Source organism: Cucurbita pepo, chromosome LG10 (assembly GCF_002806865.2).
Source record: "Cucurbita pepo subsp. pepo cultivar mu-cu-16 chromosome LG10, ASM280686v2, whole genome shotgun sequence".
NCBI classification, from domain to species: domain Eukaryota; kingdom Viridiplantae; phylum Streptophyta; class Magnoliopsida; order Cucurbitales; family Cucurbitaceae; genus Cucurbita; species Cucurbita pepo.
In genome coordinates, this window is record NC_036647.1 from 2421627 (window position 1) to 2443365 (window position 21739).

The 21739-nt window shown below is 35.8% G+C and overlaps 4 protein-coding genes and 1 pseudogene across 6 annotated transcripts; 3 read left to right on the forward strand and 2 right to left on the reverse strand.

Moving 5' to 3' along the window:
• Positions 1-1119: 1119 nt before the first annotated feature.
• LOC111804445 lies at positions 1120-7635 on the forward strand (annotated as a pseudogene).
• A 1418-nt stretch (positions 7636-9053) lies between these two features.
• On the forward strand, positions 9054-10302 carry LOC111804324 (dof zinc finger protein DOF3.4-like). The gene has a single exon (XM_023689084.1). The coding sequence runs from the start codon at positions 9463-9465 to the stop codon at positions 10171-10173; it is 711 nt and encodes a 236-aa protein (XP_023544852.1). The 5' UTR covers positions 9054-9462; the 3' UTR covers positions 10174-10302.
• Positions 10303-11385: 1083 nt separating this feature from the next.
• Positions 11386-15793, forward strand: LOC111803197 (nuclear pore complex protein NUP58-like). Of its 3 annotated transcripts, XR_002816352.1 has the most exons (7): positions 11386-11721; positions 11956-12070; positions 12528-13001; positions 13466-13991; positions 14817-14857; positions 15126-15414; positions 15536-15793. XR_002816352.1 is itself a non-coding variant. In XM_023687494.1 (6 exons), exons 1-6 carry the CDS (start codon positions 11477-11479, stop codon positions 15165-15167), a joined length of 1443 nt encoding a protein of 480 aa, XP_023543262.1. In that variant the 5' UTR covers positions 11386-11476; the 3' UTR covers positions 15168-15793. The 3 variants fall into 3 exon arrangements, 2 of the variants coding, with proteins under 2 accessions (XP_023543262.1, XP_023543263.1); XM_023687494.1 differs by having other exon boundaries at positions 15126-15793; XM_023687495.1 differs by having other exon boundaries at positions 11639-11721; positions 11939-12070; positions 15126-15793.
• A 666-nt stretch (positions 15794-16459) lies between these two features.
• Positions 16460-17612, reverse strand: LOC111804478 (salicylic acid-binding protein 2-like). Its single transcript, XM_023689301.1, has 3 exons — positions 17191-17612; positions 16993-17121; positions 16460-16896 (listed from the first exon to the last, which is right to left on the reverse strand). Exons 1-3 carry the CDS (start codon positions 17548-17550, stop codon positions 16615-16617), a joined length of 771 nt encoding a protein of 256 aa, XP_023545069.1. The 5' UTR covers positions 17551-17612; the 3' UTR covers positions 16460-16614.
• Positions 17613-19314: 1702 nt separating this feature from the next.
• On the reverse strand, positions 19315-20522 carry LOC111803982 (methylesterase 10-like). The gene is made up of 3 exons (XM_023688612.1): positions 20083-20522; positions 19833-19967; positions 19315-19748 (listed from the first exon to the last, which is right to left on the reverse strand). Exons 1-3 carry the CDS (start codon positions 20437-20439, stop codon positions 19419-19421), a joined length of 822 nt encoding a protein of 273 aa, XP_023544380.1. The 5' UTR covers positions 20440-20522; the 3' UTR covers positions 19315-19418.
• Positions 20523-21739: the final 1217 nt, after the last annotated feature.

The window sequence follows — 21739 nt, forward strand, 5'->3', positions numbered from 1 at the left end:
GCCACAAGCCACAAGCACACACACCCTTCTTCCTTCTTCAATGCATTGCTGCAGCCCCTCTCTGGCTCCGCCTTTGGCAAAGAGAAAAAGGTCAAAATATTTAAGCCGCTTACCAAGTCCAACCAGGCACCCACTAACTTCTTGATTAGATATCTCCATTTTAACTTCTTCCATCATAACTTCCATTCTTTTAATATCCCCATTTTCGTCTGCTTGGAGCCTTTAAATAACTTATGATATCACTTTTCCCCTTTCTTTTTTACCCTTTTCAACTGGATGAAGATTCCGTTTCAATATATTGCTTAATCATAATTAGAATTCAATGATTTGGGTTTTAATTTGTTTTAATTAGAGATATTCCTATTATGGTTTTTTTTTTCTTGTAATATTGTTTTTCTTAACTGGTCGAGATTCAAGTAAATGAGCATATCGGACACCGTAGAATTATGCTCATGTTGACGTTCTATGCTGGTTGAATTGTATATTTATTTTAATATTTTTAAAATGCACTCTTGATGCTCCATGTTTAAGTTTTGCAACATTTAGGTATTCTCATTTTATATAATAGAACGACCGAGTGTTATCGGTAAGGATAAAACAAAACAAAATTTCTGAACATTATAAGTTAAAATGTTGAATCTGAAACTGGAGTGAATTCAAAATTCAATCCCCTAAAGTATATATATATATATATATATATATATATTTGGTAAAGTTTATGACTTTATAATTTAAATTTATTAAATGCTTGTAAATATTAGAGTTTAGGAGTATAAATTGATATTTACCTAAATTAGAAAAAAAAATCAAACTTTAGAGTTGTATCAATTAAAGTCTCAAACTACTAATTATAATTGCTTAGATTCTTCCAACATGCTTATAAGTTATTTCATTACCAGTATTTGACTATTGGTTATAGGTTAATATCTTGTATTGTTGAGAACACTCAGTCTTCCACTGTCATTATGGTATGTATCATACTTAACCTTTGATTATAGTAAGAGGCTATTTTTTCAATAAATTTGAGCTTTTATTTTAATCTTATCTACTTTCATTAATTAAATAGGTATTTTTCTATATATAGTACGTCATTTTTCATGTTGATTTTATATAGTTTAAAGGGAGAGGATGATACTTACTTTTCAGGTTGAAATTTGGCTCGTGGGTGACAGCATCCATTTTTTTGATCATACGCAGGCAGGCGCCCAAAGAAGGTTTCAAAGCCGACACCTTTTCAGCTTCGCTGCTTTCAAACCATGCAGGTTTGACTGCCGGATTTACTTTTCTTTTTTATTATTTTTATTTTTATACACAATTTCTCATCCCTGAAGGTCAATGAAATTTTAATTATTAAAAAGAATTGATTGATAAATAGCGTGCGAGGACCAAATTTCAGTTGATTAATAGANTTTTTTTTTTTTTTTTTTTTTTTTTTTTTAAATTTATAAAATTATGTCAATAAAAAGGAAAAAAAGGTTTATTATGTATATATTGATCAGCCTCCGGCCCAACACGCGCGCATATTTGTTCATCTTTCTTCCAGTTCTTGAATCCTTGCAGTGGCAGCTGTCCTTCGACTATGGCGGCACCATGGTTTCTGAGTAGCCATGGCCGAGCCAAATGGATTTTGGATCCTCAGGAGCTGGTACTAATTTCTTCCTTTCTGTTTTGTTTTTATTGTTTTCTCGTGTCGGTTTGGGGAAATATATTTACCACTACTGCCGATAATCGATTCTCGTTGGCTTCTGATCAAAAGAGCTTCAAGTAATCTACAATTAGGCGTCTATTTAGATTGCCTTATGAAGCAACTGGAGTTTCTTACTTCTACGGTAACTTGATGCCAAGTGTATGCCATTAGTTTTCAATTGCTTTAGTTGGACGCATTAGTTTTATTGCTATCTGTTCTATGGCTCGGGGAGGACGCAACAAATTGGAAATGTGGAATACAGAATTAATTTTAAATTCCTTTCAGCATGTGCTCTCCCAGGTGACAATTGTTAGGCGAACTTTATTTGATAAATTAGCTGGACGATTGTTCGCTTTTGAGGAGTTATACTGGTTTTATGTTGAATCGATGGTGTATCTAAACTGTCAATTTACTGGAAAGATAAAAATACGATCATTACGACTCCTTTGTTGTACAGATTTGTAGGTACAAAGCGGCTAACCAGAGAGCAATCGAAGCTCTGGAGAAGGTATGAATAGAATGAGATGGTACTTAACCAGCGTTGTGTATTGTACAGGAAAAGGTTTAGAAATCAATTTTATCATGCTTCGTTTTTTTTTTCCAAAACTTCAAATTGCTGACGGCAATTCTCTTCTTCACTTCATATATTTATCTCCAGCAAAAGCATTTGGCATCCGCTTTTATAGTTTTGATATTATTATTTCTGTCAACTAACTCTTCTCTTGGCGTAGTTTGGAGCAACACTAATGGAAGTAGATGATGACGGATCATTGTCATTTCCAGACCCCCAGATAAATTCAAAAGATAACGGTAACAGTTCCTTCAAGAAGTATGCAACAATTTTCATTTTCCTCATAAAATCCAGGTATTCAGATAAGATAAGCTGATTGAATGGCCCATATTTCTTTCGCATAAAGATTGTTATGTATTTTAAATATTGAAATTTTTGTTTATATGAATCCTTCTTTTATGTTTTTCCTTATTTTTTTTACTCTTTTCAGGCAACAGCTCTTATATATTTTAAAAGATTCTATCTACAATGGTCTGTGATGCAGCATAATCCCAAATATGTGATGTAAGAGTTTAGATGTATATCTGCTTTATATGCTTAAAGCTTCCCCTTATTTATTGTGATACAATAATTTGACTTTGCTAAAAATCATTTTGAGGTATGAATGTGGTTGAAATGCTTAGCTCTAGAGAAATGGCTTGGACGTGGGATGTACTTTTGATATTACACTCATCTTAGGAAGTTTTGCTCCCTACAACTTCTTTCACTCTCACTGTCGCTATTATATCATATGAGCCATAGAGTAGTTTCTGGATGTAGCTAACTGTCCCCTTCACAGGTTAACCTGCATTTATGCAGCTTGTAAGATAGAAGAAAATCACGTCTCAGCTGAGGAGCTTGGTAAGGGAATTTCACAGGATCATCAAATTATTCTCAATTATGAGATGATAGTATATTAGGCATGGATGTGCTACATGACTTGTTTTTATCATGTTCACTTCATTTATTTTTGCTGTGTTTTCTTTTCCCCTCTTCTCTTATTTATTTTTCTGTTGTTCTACAGTCTGGAATTTGATCTTATTGTTTATGCACCTTACCAATCGGTTAAAGGCTATGTAAACNCCTACGATTTTTTTTTTTTTTTTTTTAATGTGGATTCTCCAGGCGATGCTTAAACTAGATTCGTCTGTTTTTTCTTGGGCATTCTTTACCTTCTTATAAAGTTAGTTACAAATTGATGTTGCACTTGGTGATAAATGGTGCATATTTTCAGGAACTATTCCATGAGAACACTGAAATACTTCAAATGCTGAAGGTAATTGTTTCAGTGTTCAATGTAATAGATATACTGTTGTATGGGTATGTCCGGTCTTTCAGTTTTTACAGTAAACCTGTTGACCAATGCACTGATTTTAATTGGTGAAATTTCTTTCCATGGAGGTACAGATACCTCTAGTCTATTTGCTGCTAATTTCAATGTGAAGTCAGAATTATTTGCTGCTTTTTTCTGAGCATTATTACAATCAGTCAATGAGATCAAAGAAACCTGTGCATGTGTTGACAAGAAATAAATGCATTGATCAGACATATAAAACAAGGGGCAGCTAGGAGTCAAGCCCCTAAAACAGAGCCTAGTGAGTAATTTCTTTTTTTTTTTTAATTAAAGTTGCTTTACACCTTTCTCAACTTCAATTATTGGAAGATCCGCAGGTATTCCTTGAGATTATCAGAAGTATGAGTAGGAAGAAAATAGAGTGAGATGAAAAGTGTGTTTTTAGTTAGAACGTAGCCTTATTTATTTTAATAGAAAACAATTTTTTGTTACATATGCGAAAGTTGCCTCTCGTATAATTGCAAGATAGTTTTTTTTAGTTCAAACTAGGGGTGGGGTGGGTTTTTATCCTCTAACTGTTTGTGAGTTTATTGGTTGACATACTTGTAACATAGTTGCATCAAGGAAAAATCGATGCTTACCTTATGTCTCTCTCTCTCTCTGCCCCTTTTTAAAAACTCTATTTTATATTTTTTTATTATTTACATCATGCATTTTGAACAGAACTGTCTCATTGTAATTTACATAAAAGTTCTTGATATAAAAAACTAACCGTTTGTTGACTTTGTTTGTGATTTCTGAAGAAAACAGCAATGTCAGAGGTTGATAATATTATGTTAACAGATGCCCCACTCCTCTTCCCCCCTGGGCAGGTGCTTATTTTCTATTATATTTCCAGTACTAAATTTTCTAATTTAAGACGTGAATCTCTACGATGATTCTTTAATGTACTGGTGCTACAATTGAATTATTAGTGGACTGAACTTAAACTTTTGAATTTACCCTCGGCTAATCATTTCTTCAGTTCAACACATGGCTAGATGACGTTCCATTTCGTAGTTCAATAAAGAAGTTCAGTTTTCATAGTTGTCTCATCAGGATCTTTTCATAATTCTTTATTGTGTTTGTTGGGTTTCATCTCAGGAATTCCCTTTGAATTATTTTCGTAATTATTCCTTATAACTGGAGGGTGGGTGGGAGAATGGCCTGGCTTGATGACGAACATCCATTAGGTTTATGCAATCAATTCATGCTAGGAAAGTGAGGGGTGTAAGATAGAATTTGTTAAGAGGTTGTCTCGGTTCATTCCTCTTCTATTCAAGAAATAGATTTTATAATGTTGATCTGAATGATAACCTCGTCACGTACTATTTAATTCTATCTTATTGATCACATGCAGTTAGCATTGGCTGCATTGCGCAGATCAAATCAAGGTCATGGAGCTATTGACTTCGATAGGTAAAACGTTTACTGCTCATCTACATTCGTTGAGTTATTTAAAAATTTCCGTCTCGGAAAAAAATTACAATGGTGGATTTGTTATTGCATGCTCTTAGACAGTTTCGTTAGGGATTGTAATTCCATTTAAGTACTTGTGTTGGTTGAGTAGTCTTTTTTGGCCTTCTAATGTCCTTTCATTTAATTTAATGAAAGATGATTTATTCATTAAAATTTTGAGAAATCGTGGAGAGTTATATGGTAATCATCCGTTGGTGTCTGTTACCATCTAACAATTGGAGTATTTTTTTTTTATAAGTTTGGCTCCTATTTTGGGCTTGTCTTTTTGTATGAAAGTGAAACAATGATCTTGATTTTATTCTGGCTGTATTGAAGCCGGTGGAGGTTGGGGGTTTAGGCATTGCGTAACTAAGTTCTTTTGGCAAAATGGTTTTGGTGTTTCTTCAAGGAGCTGAATGCCCACGGTGGAGCCTAATCGCATGTAATTATGGACTTCACTATTTGGAATAGATTTCAGGTAGTATGTTGAAGAGTTCTAGCAAGAAGCTCTGTCTGCTATTGCTTTGGGTTTTCTTCTGTTTTCTCTGTTAGTTAATTGTTCTGTTGGAGATGGCTTGAGTTCCGAAATTTTTAAGGATTCTTAGGCAGGAGAAAGACCCTCTTGTGTTTGTTTCCACATCTTTATCATTTGTTTGATGAGAGGATGCATTCCATAGCCTTGCCTTTTCCATCTTTTGATAACTCTTCCTCTCGTTTCCTGCATTTTTGCTGCCCCCTCATTGAGCGAGAGGCTGTGAGGGTGTCAACGTTCTTTCTATTGTGTTTCACTAGGTGACTCCTCATGGGAGAATTTTCCATATCCTTTTTACCCTTTTAGGGAGCCTCTTCATTCTCTTTCTGAAAGGTTAAAATTCCTAAGAAAGCGAAATTCTTGCATGACAAGTTTTGTGTGGGAGAGTGAACACTATGGATCATCTTGAGAGACTTTCCTCTTTTGTTTGCGGTTGAAATGGTGTGTTCTCTACAGGAAGTAGGAAGACCTCGAGCATCTTTTTTGAGAGTGCCCTTTGTTTGCTCCCTTTGAAGTTAGTTTTTCGGGACTGGAGTGCTCTATGTTGGAATAAGTTATTCTGAACCCTTCTTTTTGGGTTGAAAAGGAATAGTGGAATGTTTAGAATGGTTTAGACTTGAGATATTGGTGAGGAGCTTTGCGAGGCGAGTAGATTAAACTCATCTTTGTGAGTGTTTGTTAATTGGACTTTTTGAAATTATCAGATTGGCATCATCCTTTTGGAAAAGGGAAAAAACTTCTGCTTTCATGTATTGAAAGCTGATTATGTTTAATCTTTTATTAGATAAATTATTTTTTAAAAATAAATATTAAATAATAAAAACTCTTCCCATCTCTTATTGGAAAATGACAAAACTCCGTTGTTTCCATCCCTAATATTCAATGATTCATTTATTCTTCTCACTTAATGTGCAGATACCTGGACAGTATCCGCTCTCGCCAAAAGTCTGCACATACAATTTACGAGCTCTTTGAGCGTATAAATTCAATTGAATCGTGGGTATGAAATTGTCTTATCTTTTAACTGATTGAATCAGCAGTCTAAAATTTAGACTGTAGTAGTAGTAGTAGTAGTAGTAGTAGGAAGACATAAATTTAGCTGATTGCCTCTTTTGAACATTTATATCAGTATCTCATACGAATCTGTGGTTTGGTCTCTTTTCTAATGTGTTATTGTGTCGTGCTCTCTGTACAGGTCAACAGATATGCCTTCCCATCAGAAAAGGATTTAAAGCACATCAACAGAAAATTAAAATCTTGCTGGGGACTGGGCTCCAATGACGAGTATTTTATTCAACCTTGTGATACCTTAAATAGAATTAGTCTACCTCTTGCTTAATCTAGTACCCCTTATATTTTGTTTCCCAGCTGCTAATTACAAATTCCATCCAAACTTGGCAGGAGTGAAAAAGGGAGAAGAAATCAAAGCACAAATCAAAGAAGAGTTCGAATGAAACGCAAAATATACCTTCGAACAATTAGCTGTATGTCTGCAAGACCTTGCCTTTTCTTGTTCTTCAAGTTCTGTTGTTGAAGAAAATACCCCGTTCGAACTTTTATTCCATTGGTCAAAGACTTATAGGTTGAATGCAGGTGTGTGTCCTAAATGGGCTCGGCATATTATTTGGATTTGTTGCCTATGCCACAGCATAGTCTAGATCCTCGGTGTATAATTAGGAACATTGCTGCTTGGCAGGTACTCTTATCTTAGCCACCTTTGCTTCTGCTGACAGTCGTTTGCTTTCAATCAGGTTATCTCAACCTCGGCAGGGTAAGGAGCTCTCTTGCATGAAACCAGCATCCTTGAGCCGCGTTCAACATGAAAATACGGAAAAGGAAAACATCTTGTCAAGCACGGATAAAATTTGTCCCCTCTTTGGTACTCAATTCTCTGATTTTATTCTTTTCTTCAGTCAGCAATATTTGTGGTCAGTGTGACCAAGAAATTTCTGCCAAGTAATGATAACATTGGGACAAAATTTTGAATTTCAGGCTTATTCTGTCGATGGAAGAGGTTTCTAATATCTCCTTCTTTTCTTCTTTTTGGGTTCTATTCCAATTTCTTTCTTCATTGAATAAATCCTTTTAAAAAGAAAGAAGTGAAAATAAAATTTATACACAATTATTTTGTGGTATTTTTCTTTTCTTTTATAAAATGATTTCTCCTTTTGTAAGGACAAAATACAAAAGTTTCTAATACATTTCTCACCAATTCAAAATTAAATTTTAAAAATTAAATTTGAGCTGTATATCTAACTTGTGAGTCTAAAAGGTGTAGTCATAGTGACATAGATGACAAACAAAGTGCTCCAGAGAGGAGGCATTCAGGTGTGTGGAAGGGGCTGTTCGAGGGTCTAGAGAAGAAGGCCTCAAGAGACTCTATAATATGTTTTGTTCGATGGGAAGATTGTTGGAGTTCTACATTAGTTAACTAAGGAGATATCTAAGGAAAATATCTCGTGGGTATATAATTAAATTTTGTGTATCAAAAAGAATTAAAAGGACCCAAATCTAAAATTTGTATAAACCAAGTAAAGTTGAAAGGGTGGAGATCCCAAAGAGAGTGGAAGGGAAGATCCAGGGAGATGCAAGAGATGAGAATGGAGAAAGAGAAATGAGAGACAGAATCGAAGTAAGGAATAATGTATGAACAGAAAATGCCAAAAACAAAATCCTTCAACACTTTTGCTGTGCATTCCCTGAAAGCGACATTTGATCGATTGGTCTATTCAATCCTAAACAGTTTACATAAAAATTGCATTACACCCAACTCTTCATTCACATTTATGAATTTCAATGACTTTATTTTTTCAATTAACCTATTAATTGTATAGAATTTGAAATATATTTTTATAAATAAATGTGGAAACACCCAATTATTGTTCCCCACGCTGCCCGACAATACATGATTGTCTCCCTCTCTTTCATTTTTTATCACCCACTTTTTTTTTTTTCCTTTCCAGTCAGTGGAATTAAATATACGTAAATAATTGTGGAATTAAATATACGTAAATAATTGTGGAATTAAATATACGTAAATAATTGTGGAATTAAATATGCGCAAATAATCGTGGAATTGGATCACGTGGCATTATTCACTTCATTCTCTTTCGCCATTGGTAACTTTCACGTTTTGAATTTATTAGATATTTTTAAAAACAGATTAAAAGTTCATAAATACCCATTTTTCGTGTTTAATAATTATACTATAAAATTTAAAATTATTACGATACAAATATGATTTTAAAATTAAAAAAATCGATTAAACACAATTGAATGTAATCGATTTTAAACACGAAAAATGGGTATTTTTATGAATGACTATGAAATACATCCCAAATTTTAAAGGGAGGGGTATTTTTGAAATAAATAAAATGTTGAAGGGTATAAAGTAAATATAAATTATAAAATATAGGGAGGATTGAGATTACATTATTTATGAAAGAAAAAGGAGAGCAATAATATTATTGAGAAGAGGAAGAAGGGAAAGAGGGGGAGGAGCGTAAAATAAAACTATCAGATAGCTGCGGCTGCTGCTGCTGCTGCTGCTGCTGCTGCTGCTGGTGGTGGCAGGGCAGAGACGCAGAGATTCAAAGAAGAATGGGGGTTAGGGTTAGGGTTAGGGTTAGGGCCTTAGGGGTACGTAGCCGACCCGCCGTCTGAATATTGTCGCCCTCAACGCAACACCAACACTCTCTTTAAAGCTGTTTTTATTCTGTCTTTCATTTTTGTCTCAGTCTGCTCTGACCGCTCTTCTTCTTCTTCTTCTTCCTTATAATCCCCATTTCCTCATTTCTTAATCTCTGCAATTCCAATTTTCGCCTCTCTTCCATTGAGTTCCTGCATTTTTCCCTTTTCGATTTGGTGTTTTTTTTTTTATATTTAATTACTTATTGTGTCCAATGCCTTCCGACGTCGGTGACCACCGCAAGACTGCTTCCAAGCTCCTCGGATCCGGTGGGGGTGTCTGCCCACCATCGGAGCAAGAGCACCTCCCTTGCCCACGCTGTGATTCAACTAATACTAAGTTCTGTTATTACAACAACTATAATTTCTCTCAGCCCAGGCACTTTTGTAAGTCCTGCCGTCGTTATTGGACTCATGGTGGGACCCTTCGTGACATTCCCGTCGGTGGTGGTAGCCGGAAGAATGCTAAACGCTCTCGTACTTGCTTTCCCGCTGCTACGGCGGTTGTCTCTTCTTCATCTGGGTCGTTGGGTTACTCTGCTTCTCAACTGGATCATCATTCATTACCGGCGACTTCGATGCTGCTGCCTCTTGTCAGTGGCCACGGCGGTGGCGGAGGAGACTTGAAGGCGGCCAGTGGGAATATGTGTGGGAGCTTTACGTCGTTGTTGAACACACACGCTCCTGGGTTTTGGAGTTTGGGTGGGTTCGGGCTCGGGCTCGGGTCGGGGTTCGAGGATCTGGGCTATGGGGCGGCTAGTTCTAGGGTGGCTTGGCCGTTTCTCGGACTGGGAGAAAGCGGGCACGGCGGAGCGCCGAGTGCGTGGCAGTTTGAGAATGGAGACGCCGCCGGATTTGTGGGTGCTGCTGATTGCTTGTCTTGGCCTGAATTGGCAATTTCCACTCCCGGGAATGGGCTTAAATGACCATTTATTTTTTCTAGTTTTTTAGTCCCTTTTTCTTATATATCTTTTTGTGAAAAAATGTGGGTTTAAAGTTAAAATTTTCTATAATATTAGTGGGGAAAACTAAAATCAGATAGTCATAACCTTTTCTATATATTTATTTTGTTACTTCTCTTTCACGTGTCTCGTATTTCTATTGAATGACGAATGAGTTGGGTAACTTTAAGATAAATTTGCAAATTACCAACAAATTTATATTCCGTCCTCATTCAAAATAGCACACTTTTCGTTGATGTCAAATCCTCACTACTTTAAATGAGAGACATCTTGGATGATGGATAAACTTATTAAAAGACTACCATATAAAAGTAAATTTAAAAATTCATAAAATTCTATTTTTGTACCTATAACAAATTATGTATTGGGTGGATCTAAATATAATTGGAATAAGTCTGGTTTATGGGTTAATTCAATCTTCAATGATTAATTTTTACATAAAAGAAATTAAAATTTATAATTCGATAATGAGATATTATGGGGTTTACTTTAAATTTGTCAATTTAAGATCAAAGCACATGAAATTCATTTATATTACTTCTAAAATCGCACGTAGAAAATGAAACTAAAATAAAAATAAAAAAGAATGAAGAATGTTAATATTGAATAATAATGCACTTGATAGTTGTTAGTGCGACCCGCTACGAAATAAATGATATTGTATTTGAGTTTAGAAATAAATGATATTGTATTTGAGTTTAGAGAGCAAGTATTTAAATACTCTCTTTAATTTCAGAAGGTTTATTGTGTTTCATTATTACTGCCAAACAGAATTATAATTGGTTTATTGTGTTTGATTATTACTGCCAAACAGAATTATAATTTATTATATGAAAATTTAATTCATTAATCAATTTGTATTTATTGATTGTACCTAAAAAGGTAAAACATTCGTATTTCTTGTTCCAACCACTGTAAGCTCAGAAACATATTTATTTGAAACAGTAAATTTATAGTTTGAATTAATAAACTTAATATAAAATTAAATTAATTAACTTTGTTTTCTTATAAATATTCACCTTAATTTTTTAATCAAAGGTATTGGGCCGAATCAGAAAGGGCCCACATATGGGCTGGGCTGTAGCATTGAAGGTTCGATCCAGGTCCAATTAAAAATGGCGCTAACTGAAATTTTTTGGGGCGAATGGGCATCAAAAAATTTGAAACGGAGGTTCCCTCTCTAGGGCTTTGGAAGGGGGTTCACCGTTTAGCGCTCCCAAATGAAGTATCTGAACTGAACCAGCATCAAGTTGGCGAAGTCATCACCATGGCGTTTTCACTGTTCTCAACTCCGCAACCGCAGCAGTCTCAGCAGTTATTTCAATCGCAGCCACAATCACAGCCGCAACTTTTTCAGCAGAGCAGCGCATTGTTCTCACAGCAGCCACAGCAGCAGTTAATGCAGCAACAGCAGCAGTTGTTCATTTTTACTAATGATAAGGCTCCTGCAAGTTATGGTACTAAGTGGGCGGACCTCCATCCAGATTCGCAGAAAACCCTCCTTCAGATAGAGTATGTGCTTTTATACTCGCTTTGAAACTTGTTGCTCTGTCTTGTTTTTTATCTTAATTGTTTGGGTTGAAGTTTAAAAGATATTGGGCAAGAAGTAATATTTCGAGTCTTTGATGGGTTTCTGCGAAGAAATGCATTTTTGTATTCAAGCAAAATTTTTGGCCGTTTAGCTAAGGTTTGAACATTTTATGATTTTCCATATTATATGGCTATTTAGATAATGTGTCACTACAGGGAACGAATTTTGGAGTGTCGGGATGAAAGTCAGAGGCTGGATCAGTGTAGTCGCCTCTACGATTCTTCAGTTTCTAATGATGGATTTGAGCTTGATGCCAGTCGAATTGTTCAGGTTGCTTTTCACGTTATCAGCTTCGTTTTCATTTCCTTTCGGACTTCACATCAAATAACTGTTGGACAGTTGAGCATACTGACAATATATTTGTGTACCAAGATATGCATGTGAAAATGCATGCAGCTTCATTCTATTTTTCACATTTATGCCAACTACAAGGCCGTATGGAGGGAAGGATCCCTCTGTCCTTTCATTTTCTGTTGGAAGAGGTGATTGTTTCTTTTGTAGCTGACGGAAGAAAGGTCCACGTGAAACCTGTTTACTACATGCATCTTTCTTAGTGTTCAACTTTAAAGCATCTGAGAGAAATTATTTGTTTGAGTTTTATAGTATTGAACTGCACATCCATCAACTACATGAATTCTCTTTGCTTTCATGTTTGATACATGTTTATTGATTTTTTTGTATTGTAAAATTCTGGGATTATTTGAAATCATTACAAATTCCTTATCAGGAACTTGGGGGAATTAGTACGTCTACAGAACATCAAAAAGTACTGCTTCAAGAGCTGATGACTACTGCGAAAGGGATGCTTTGGAACACGGAAGTTGCTATTCGCTCTTTCATGATGATACGCCCAAGGTTCCTTAATCAGAGTGAAGGAGGTGCTTCAAATTCCACTGCACCGCCACAGGTCTCTGGAGCAACATCACCAATAGGTTCTAGTGGTCAACCGACATCTACCTCAATTGCTCCAGTTTTTTATTTCTACAGTGGGCTCCCAAGAAAACCATCTCCATTTTTGCAACAAACTGTTTCAAGATTTGAGAAGTATCTTGGTGAATGTCGCCAATGGATTGAAGAGTTAGAGCAATTCCTTGCCCTAGATTGTAACAGGAGTGCTTCCAATTCTAGCACTTCATTGTTTCATTCACTTCCTAAAATCATGTCAAATGTGCACGAATTCTTTGTTCATGTGGCTGCCAAGGTAGGAGTAATGTTGTCCTTAATGGGCAACAATTTGAAATAGTGGGCCTTTTTGAAATAGTTGTTCTCCTCTTAGGTTGTCTTGTACATGTCGATGGATATGAAAATACCTGGTTCTTATTATTGAAGGGATCTTCATATCTGATAAGGATTGTAATAAGTTGCTCTTCAAAGTGTACATGTCACCGTTGTAAGTTGGTTAGGGGAGAGTGATTGCAAGTAATATAATGTAAATTTGAGTCCCTTCTTTGGCATTGAGTTTGACTTAAATTGTTATATCATGCATGAAAACAGAGTCTAATTTTTTTTTTAAGTGATGGTTTTTAAGTTTGGAAAATCTCTCCAGCTTCTTCTTTCAGAGTGAGAAAATTCTTCAACTTATCTACATGCGCATGATCTCACAGGAGAGAGTAGTATGCTACACGTGCACATTCTTATAATAACATGTTCAACATTATCCCTCAGGTTGAGAGCATTCATCAGTACATTGACTCAATGAAGGCGGCTTATCTTGCGGACCAGCGTTGCAGAGGGGATGGAAACAATCCATTTCTTGAGGCTGATCGAAGGGAAACTGCACGCCAAGAAGCGGCAGCTAAGAGGGTACATCCAACTTTACATTTGACTGCAAATACACAACCATCAACCCAAGCTGCTGGATTACTTGCCAGCTCAGGTAGCCATGGTGCGTCAACAGTACAACAGTTGTCTACAGTTGCTACACCAGCTTCTTCCGGTGGTGGATTGTCACTATTTAGCACTCCCTCTGCTCCATCCACTACATCATCTTCTCTTTTCATGACACCAACAGCATCTGTTCAAACATCCTCTCTGTTTAGTTCTTCCGGTGCAAGAGGTCCTACAACACTTTTTGGCTCGTCATCTGCACCATTGTTTAATTCTGCTATTACTCCCTTTGGCAGTACTGCTCAATCTTTTGGGCAATCTGCTTCTGCAGGAAGTTCACTATTTTCGACGCCCTTTGCTTCAGGTAAATTCTTGACATATTTTTTTGTTTGGAGTAGTACTGAGCTTATTGTTTATTAATAATAGTCAATCACCTATTATCTATCTTTATCCCGAAATGTTAGAAAACGTCTATTTAGGATGCTTTGGAAAACTTGCTAAAATAGCAAAAAAGAAATACCCCAAAATTCATATTAATATACTTTTAGACAGCGCCATGTGGTGTGGTAGGGTCTGAGCGCAATGGGGTGAGTAGGGTCTGAGCGCAATGGGGCTCTCACTTTCTCTAGCATCTCCTTCCAGAGAACTTGTGCCTGATCTGCCGCTGAGGATGCAATTCACATTAAAATACTGGAAAGGAAATGATGAACCATGTGATAGGAATGCCTTTCGATGGTTAGAAATGTTAACCTAGGGTCAAGGGTATATTAGTAATCAGGTCGAGGAGTTTATGTTAGGAGTTAATCGTCAATGGGCAACTGGGTGGATAGGAAGGTAGTCTGCATAATATGATTGCATTTTGTCATATGATTTTTTAATAGAAATTTCAATCCCAGCAGCCTTTTTGTTTTTTTACTTTTAACTTTCAATTTTATCATTATTATTTAAGCAGTGCTTGATTTCAATCTGTGGGGGTTGTATTTATCCCGAGGGATCCTTTGGATCAATGGTTGTTGCCTTGCATTTGATCAAGCTTTTTTCTGTACAAATTGTTAAATGAGTTATAGTTCTTGCTATTACCATGTGTTGGCCCCAGTCAATGATATAAGTTTCAATAAGAGAAATTGTATGGGGTTAGCAGTTGCTAGTTTGGATCTGTTTGTAACGATGACTTGTACTGTTTTCATAGGTGCTGCAACAGGATCTGGGGCTAGCTTTGGAGCAACTTCGGTGAGTTACATATTTCTCATATCAGGTTTTGGTTCTTCGGTTTATTCCCTTTTATGAAAGTTTTTAGCGCTACTAGTCTATGACTCTGAAGTCCTTAACTTAAGGTGTAACATTCGTAGTATCACTTCGGCACTTCTGTTTATGAATGGAAGATCTGTTGGGGATTTATGGGGTTGTGTGTATTTGTAGAAAAATAAAATCTCATGCTTATGCTTGGTATATTTGCTTGGTACATGCAAAATATATGACCAATCTTATTCTATTGCAGAAATCATCGAAGCCAAAGTCCCGAACGGCACGACGCTACTAGTCATAAATGACCATGTAAGATTATTACCAGCTACAAGTAACAACTGATGAAAAAAAATAGCCAAAGTCTACAGGAAACAACGGTGTCATATTTTGGGGAAAGGCCAATTCCTTAGTTACCTGAACCTTTCTTGCAAAGTAGAAGGAAATTGGAATGTTTTCTCAAGACATCCGCCTCGGCTCATTGCCTTCTGAAGGAGAGTGGCGAGGTGACGCGAGAATTCTGTAACTCTGTAGAATACGCATAGGTGCGATCGATTCTTCTCATGAAAACTCAAAGAACAAGACTTGTTTTTCTTTTGTCACACACCATTTTCTTGTCATTCTTAGTGGCCTGCAGTACAGAAAATTTGACATTGCGGGTTTCAGGAAACAAGAATATGCTCAAGTGGGAGACTTTATACTCAAAAGCTCGAGTGTTTATCGGATATTCTTCTTGGACATGTCGATGCCTCCGGCTCAGCCGCCGTCAGGGCTGGCAAGTTCACTTTTTAAGAGGTTCATATATCTTCTCTACAGTATCTTTAAAGAATTTTTTTCGCATCTGCATTACTCGTGTAATTTGTGTACTGAATTTTTGGTGAGTTTTCATCCTTTTTTTACCTTTTATATACACATATTTATTGATTATCATATCTCTCCAGAATTAATCTTTTGTAATTTAGTTGTGCAATGTATTTTTGGTGATTTTTCATCCCTTTGTTTCGAGTCTTGGCCCCATCCATTCACCGGAATTTCTGGTCTTTAATTATTTTCATTTGAATCTCTTTTTGTTTTTCCCTGGAATGTTCGGGATTCATATGGCGCATATTGTCCATCCAAAATTCAGCCCACTGTTTAACCAAACAGCTCTGATAACATTGGGCATCTGTTCGGATATGCATGTCTTGTGTGGGTGTGGCTCCACTGACTGACGACCATTTAAAGGCTCCAAGATGATGACATGTCTTCCATTCACTAGCTCCACCCACTAAGTTCTGTCTTTTATCTCAATTGAGGTTGTCTTTTATCTCAATTCAACTCATTCAAATTCAACTCAAATTCAACTCAATCCAACTCAAATCCAACTCAAATTCAACTCAATTCAATTTAAACTGATAAGCAGAAATTGAAAAAATATATCAAATTTGTATCCAAATAATGTCTCAAACAAAATTTAGAACTTGTTTTTTCTAACAAAAAGTTCTTAAATTTGAAATTTTGTTTCTCCTTTTTTTTCTTTTGAATCAGGGGTAGGAAGTAACAATATAACATTCTTTTGAGGTCGGAGATTTAAATTTTCACGATTCTAAATAAAAAAAGAAGGATCAAGAAGACGTTTATTGTAAATACATTCATTAAACGATATTTGGACCGACCCATACAGTCAGAAAATTGTAGTGAAAATAAAGACTTTGAAGGGATTGATTCATCCATGAGGTTTTATTATCACAAGGTGCAGCTCACGTTTAGGTGCAGTTGTGAGCTACCTGAAGAAGACATTTGAAAAGCTGGAGAGGCTTTGAAAACATAGGCATGTGATCAGCTCCATCGATTTCCATCACATCTTGAATCCCATAACTCTCAATCATCCGCTTCTGGAACTGCTTTGAGATTGTCTTGTCTTCACTGCAAATCACATACACTTTCTTGACTGATCCGTAATTTTCCTCTGTAAACTTCTCTGCGTTTGCCAGATCTTCTTTGAATAGTGACCCTGGTCTCATCAGAGTCATTGCCAAAGCTAGATCCTTTTAAGAATGGTGGTAAAAAGAATTAAAACCCCTTAGAAAGAAACAGAGAGAAACAGAGAGAAACAGAGAGAAACAGAGAGAAGCAGAGGAAACCTCAGAAGGGGAGAGCTGATAGATGTTGTTGGCCGTGCATTTGGGGCCAAATATAAACCAACTTGAAGGCTTATCATTAGTAGGAACCTGGGTGTCCTGCCAAAATTCCATGGAAAGGCTCTCCCGGAACTGAAAGATAAACAAAAAAAAAAGTTTGATTTTGTTAAGTAAGGCTTAAATTTGCTTGAAGTTTCGTACCTGTTCTATGACATCAGAAGGCTGGTGGTGGGTATCAGGAACAAAGGCTGTCACGAACACAGAAGCGGCTATCTTGTGAGGGAACTTCTCCATGGCCACAGCCAAGCACATGCCACCAAGGCTATGACCCACCAATATCACCTTCTCATTTGGACCAACACAACTCATGGCCTGCAACAATGGTTCTGAATACTCTACAAACGACTTAACCTCCTGGATTGCCTTCATGTTGACCCCGGCCCCCGCCATGTCCAGCATCGTTACCCGATGCCCGGCCGCCTCGAGCAGCGGCTTGATCTTGTACCATGTCCATGCTCCATGACATGCCCCATGAACCATAACAAAATGCTTCTGTTCCATGTCCTCACAGCTCCGATTGATAAATTAGTAAAGGCTTTGAGATGAAGTGAAAGGGGAATTGGGACATTTAAATAATTGAAAGAAACGACAAAACTTGGTTCACATTATATTTCATGGGTTATTATTATATGATTAAATTTGTCCTAATTTATTCAATTTTAAATTAATTAGTAATTTAATTAGATGCCTGAATTAGGCCATGAATGATAATGTTCTGAAAGTTTTGGAACTTGAGAAGATATTTTAAAAATTGAAATAATAAACTTGAAAATAAAAATTTGAAATAAGATTTATTCCAATAAATTATATAATTTTTATTTCATCCACAAATTAAAAAAGAAAAAAAAAAGGTGAAAAAGGAGAAAAAGAGACGACAAAGAAAAAAAAAACAAAAAACAAAAAACAAAACAAGAAAATAATGAGGAGAGAGATAAAAAAAAGACAAAATTAGAAAAAATATTAAATATTATTTTTTAATAGTTACAAACACACAGCAGTTCTCCACACGCGTCGCTTTATTTATTATTATTATTATTTTAAAAAACTTAATTTTTAATATAGTCATTCGGTTCGGCCGGTTTGAGCTCTTTTGGGTTCGCCAACTAACTGACTCGGCCCACATATGGCCTTAAACGAACCGACATTGGTTTGATTTGGGTCGGTTGGCTCGACGTCTCGATTTGGACACGAAAACAAAATAGAATTACAATAAAGGAAAGGGCAGAAAAGTGAGGTTACCGAGGAGATTGTTCATATTCGAACAAAAATACAAAGCAATCCATTTTACTTATCTTGTTTTTATATTTATTTAATTCAAGTGTACAAATATGGAGGTGTAAAACCAAGCAAGGAAAATATGAAAATGGTAGCTTGTCTAAAACATAGGACGGCGGGTGGACGGTGTGAGGGACGGAGGCGCTCAAGAACACGGCGGCCGCAATCTTATCCGGGTCAGAACACCGAGGCCGTGACCCACCAAAATCACCTTTTCATCGCCTCCAATAATGGCGCCCATCTCCAGCACCGCGACGCGGTGGCCGGCGGCATCCAAAATTAAAATTAAAATTTAATTTTGTTTCTCATATATTCTTCAAAAGTTTTATATAATTCTGCATTTTTAGATGATCTTCCAGAAGTATAATAACAAATTCGTTGGTAAAAGATTTTACCCTATTATATATATATATATTTATTTATTTTTATTTATTTATTTATATTGGCGTGAGTGTCTGGTCAATTCTTAAAGTTGCATAGCACCCAAAAGTTTTGTATATGGCCACACACTTTTTTTTTAATTTCTTACTTATATATATATAAATCTATTTTTTGAGTTTTAATTGAATATTTTAAAAAAAATAATATAAAAGATCTTTTTTTTACCATAATCAAGTCGAACCCTAAATTTCAATTTTACCAAATTGGACCATAAATTTAAATAATTATGGTAATTTTTGTCTTGTTTATCTACTAATTTTAATTGATGTATTTAAAAATAAGAATAACTTTGCCAAAATTAAGAATATTGAGAAAAAAAAAAAACTTAGATTTAATATCATTTTTCTCTAAAATTTTATCAACTTCATATTTATTTTATATTAACCTCGGAAGCACTTTTAAAAATATTAAAATAGAGACAAAATTTATTTTTTTTCCTTAAAAAAAAGAGCTTTTTGGTAGTGAGTGGGTTGGGTTGGTTGGTCCAATGAATCCCTGTCTTCATATCAATTTTGTCTCCACTTTAATTACTATGTGGTAGGTGAGTGCTAAAGTATTATTTATTTAGAATTCATTAGAACAATTGAAATGATATTAAATATTTTTGAGAAATTAAAACTTGCAGGCCATCTTTATTTAAGCTGATGGGGGTATTAATTTAATTGAGGGCTGATGAAGGTTTGATGGTCACATTCATTTGTTGAGTTGAAACTCTCACCAATTTGAATCAAATGTTGAAAAAGCTGTGTGGGTTTTGAAAGCATTACCATATGGCCTCCTCCATTGATGCATTTCACAGCTTTTGGTGGGAATTCTTGTATCATCAACCTCTGGAATTCGCTGTTCATTACTTCATCTCCTTCGCACACCACGAAAACCCGATCCACCGACCCGAATTTCGCTTCGGTTAGAATGGATTCCCTTTTCAAATCCTCAAAGAACATCTTGAATGGCCTCATCAACAGTTTCCCCAACTCCAAATCCTAATAATAGAGTAATCTATTATTAGCATTATGGCTAAAAATATACCCAGAAAGGGATTGAGTGGGGAAATTTAGAGAATTCACCTGGTTGGAGCAGTCGGCATATAGTTTTTGTGTCGTGAAGTTGTGGCCAAAAACAACAGAATTTGGCATTTCTGGGTCGTCGCCGAATAAAAATTGGCAATCCAACAAATTCTCTGGAGAGAGGGTGTTGAAGAACTGGGTATGAATCAGAAGCCATAATTAAGTAAGATTTTCAGAGAAAAATCCAAACTTTTAAAACGGAAATAAAAATTAAAAAAAAAAAATGAAGGAAATTAATGTTCTGTTTTACTCTTTGTACTAAAGTTGCTGGAGGAGAAAGGAAGTGGGGCATATAAGCAGTGACAAAAACAGCGACAAGAATCCGATGTGGGAAAGCCTCCATGGCCAAAGAGATTATAAGACCGCCGAAGCTATGGCCGACAAGAATCACTTTTTGTTGTTGAGGGAGAGCTTCAATGAAGTTCATCAACGGGTGAGCGTGATGGTGGATAGAGGTCACTTCCTCCAACTTTGTGGGATCGACGCCGGCGCCAGTGAGGTCGAGGGCGGTGGCGTGGTGGCCGGCGGAGTGAAGGAGGTTGAGGAGCTTGAACCAGCACCAGGCGCCATGGCCTGCCCCATGAACCAAAACAAAGTGAGGATTCATCCCTGTTTTCTCGAGCTCTTGGATGGCTTCGTTGTTTGTTCTCTCACTCTGCTTTATTTATTGATAAATGGGAGGTGTGTGTGTGTGTGTGTGTGTCAGTTTATAACGTATATGTATTACCAAAATTGAAATTGAATATCTTAATTTCAAGGCCGGCCTTAATTTTGTCTTATTTATTTATTTATTTGTAGAAATCTCACATATGTTTTGGTTTTACAAATCCTCCTGATGTGGGGTCGCCCCCACCAAACAAAATTTGAATATATTAACCTTTCAATATATAACTTCCTTATTTTCTTCTCAATCCTTCCATATGTAACTTTCTCATTTTTGTTCTCATGTATCAAACTTTTCTAAAGGATCCAACACATTATTCCACCCTCTTCCTAAGTACTTCCTAATTTTCTTTTCTTATATCTAACTTTTCAAAACCATCAAACATGTCACCCTCTTCTAACCACAAAATTTATTATATCAAATTTAACTGTAAAAATTATTGGAGACTAAGTAAAATTATTTAACAAAATATCAAAATTATTTAACAAAGATATTTTCGAAGAACAAGGCAAATTTAGAAAGGGTCGCTGGAGCAGTTCATATTTCGGAAATAAACGTGTGTACGCGCGTAAAAAACATGAGGTACTTCGAATTTAAGGAAGAATAAAAAGACAGCCTCACAAAAGTGAAAGTACTTCGAATTTAAGGAAGAATAAAAAGACAGCATAAAAAGACAGCCTCACAAAAGTGAAAGTACTTCGAATTTAAGGAAGAATAAAAAGACAGCCTCACAAAAGTGAAAGTACTTCGAATTTAAGGAAGAATAAAAATACCTCTGAATTTAAGGAAGAATAAAAAGACAGCCTCACAAAAGTAATTTAAGGAAGAATAAAAAGACAGCCTCACAAAAGTGAAAGTACTTCAAATTTAAGGAAGAATAAAAATACGGAAGAATAAAAAGACAGCCTCACAAAAGTGAAAGTACTTCGAATTTAAGGAAGAATAAAAAGACAGCCTCACAGAAGTGAAAGCAGGGAGTATAAATTTGAATTTTAAGTTTAATTTAACCTAACTTTTAAATTTATATTTAATAAAATTTTAAAAGATTGATAATCAAGCTTGGCCTTATTTCAAAACAAAAGGGAGTCACATAGGCGTCAAATATAACGATAAACATAAGTTAATTCTGTAAAGTCAGTGTACTACATAAACATTAAATAACATCATTTGTGGGACATAAAAAATATTAAAATATTACAATATTAAATTGACCGAGCTATCAATAAACACTACTAGGCACGAA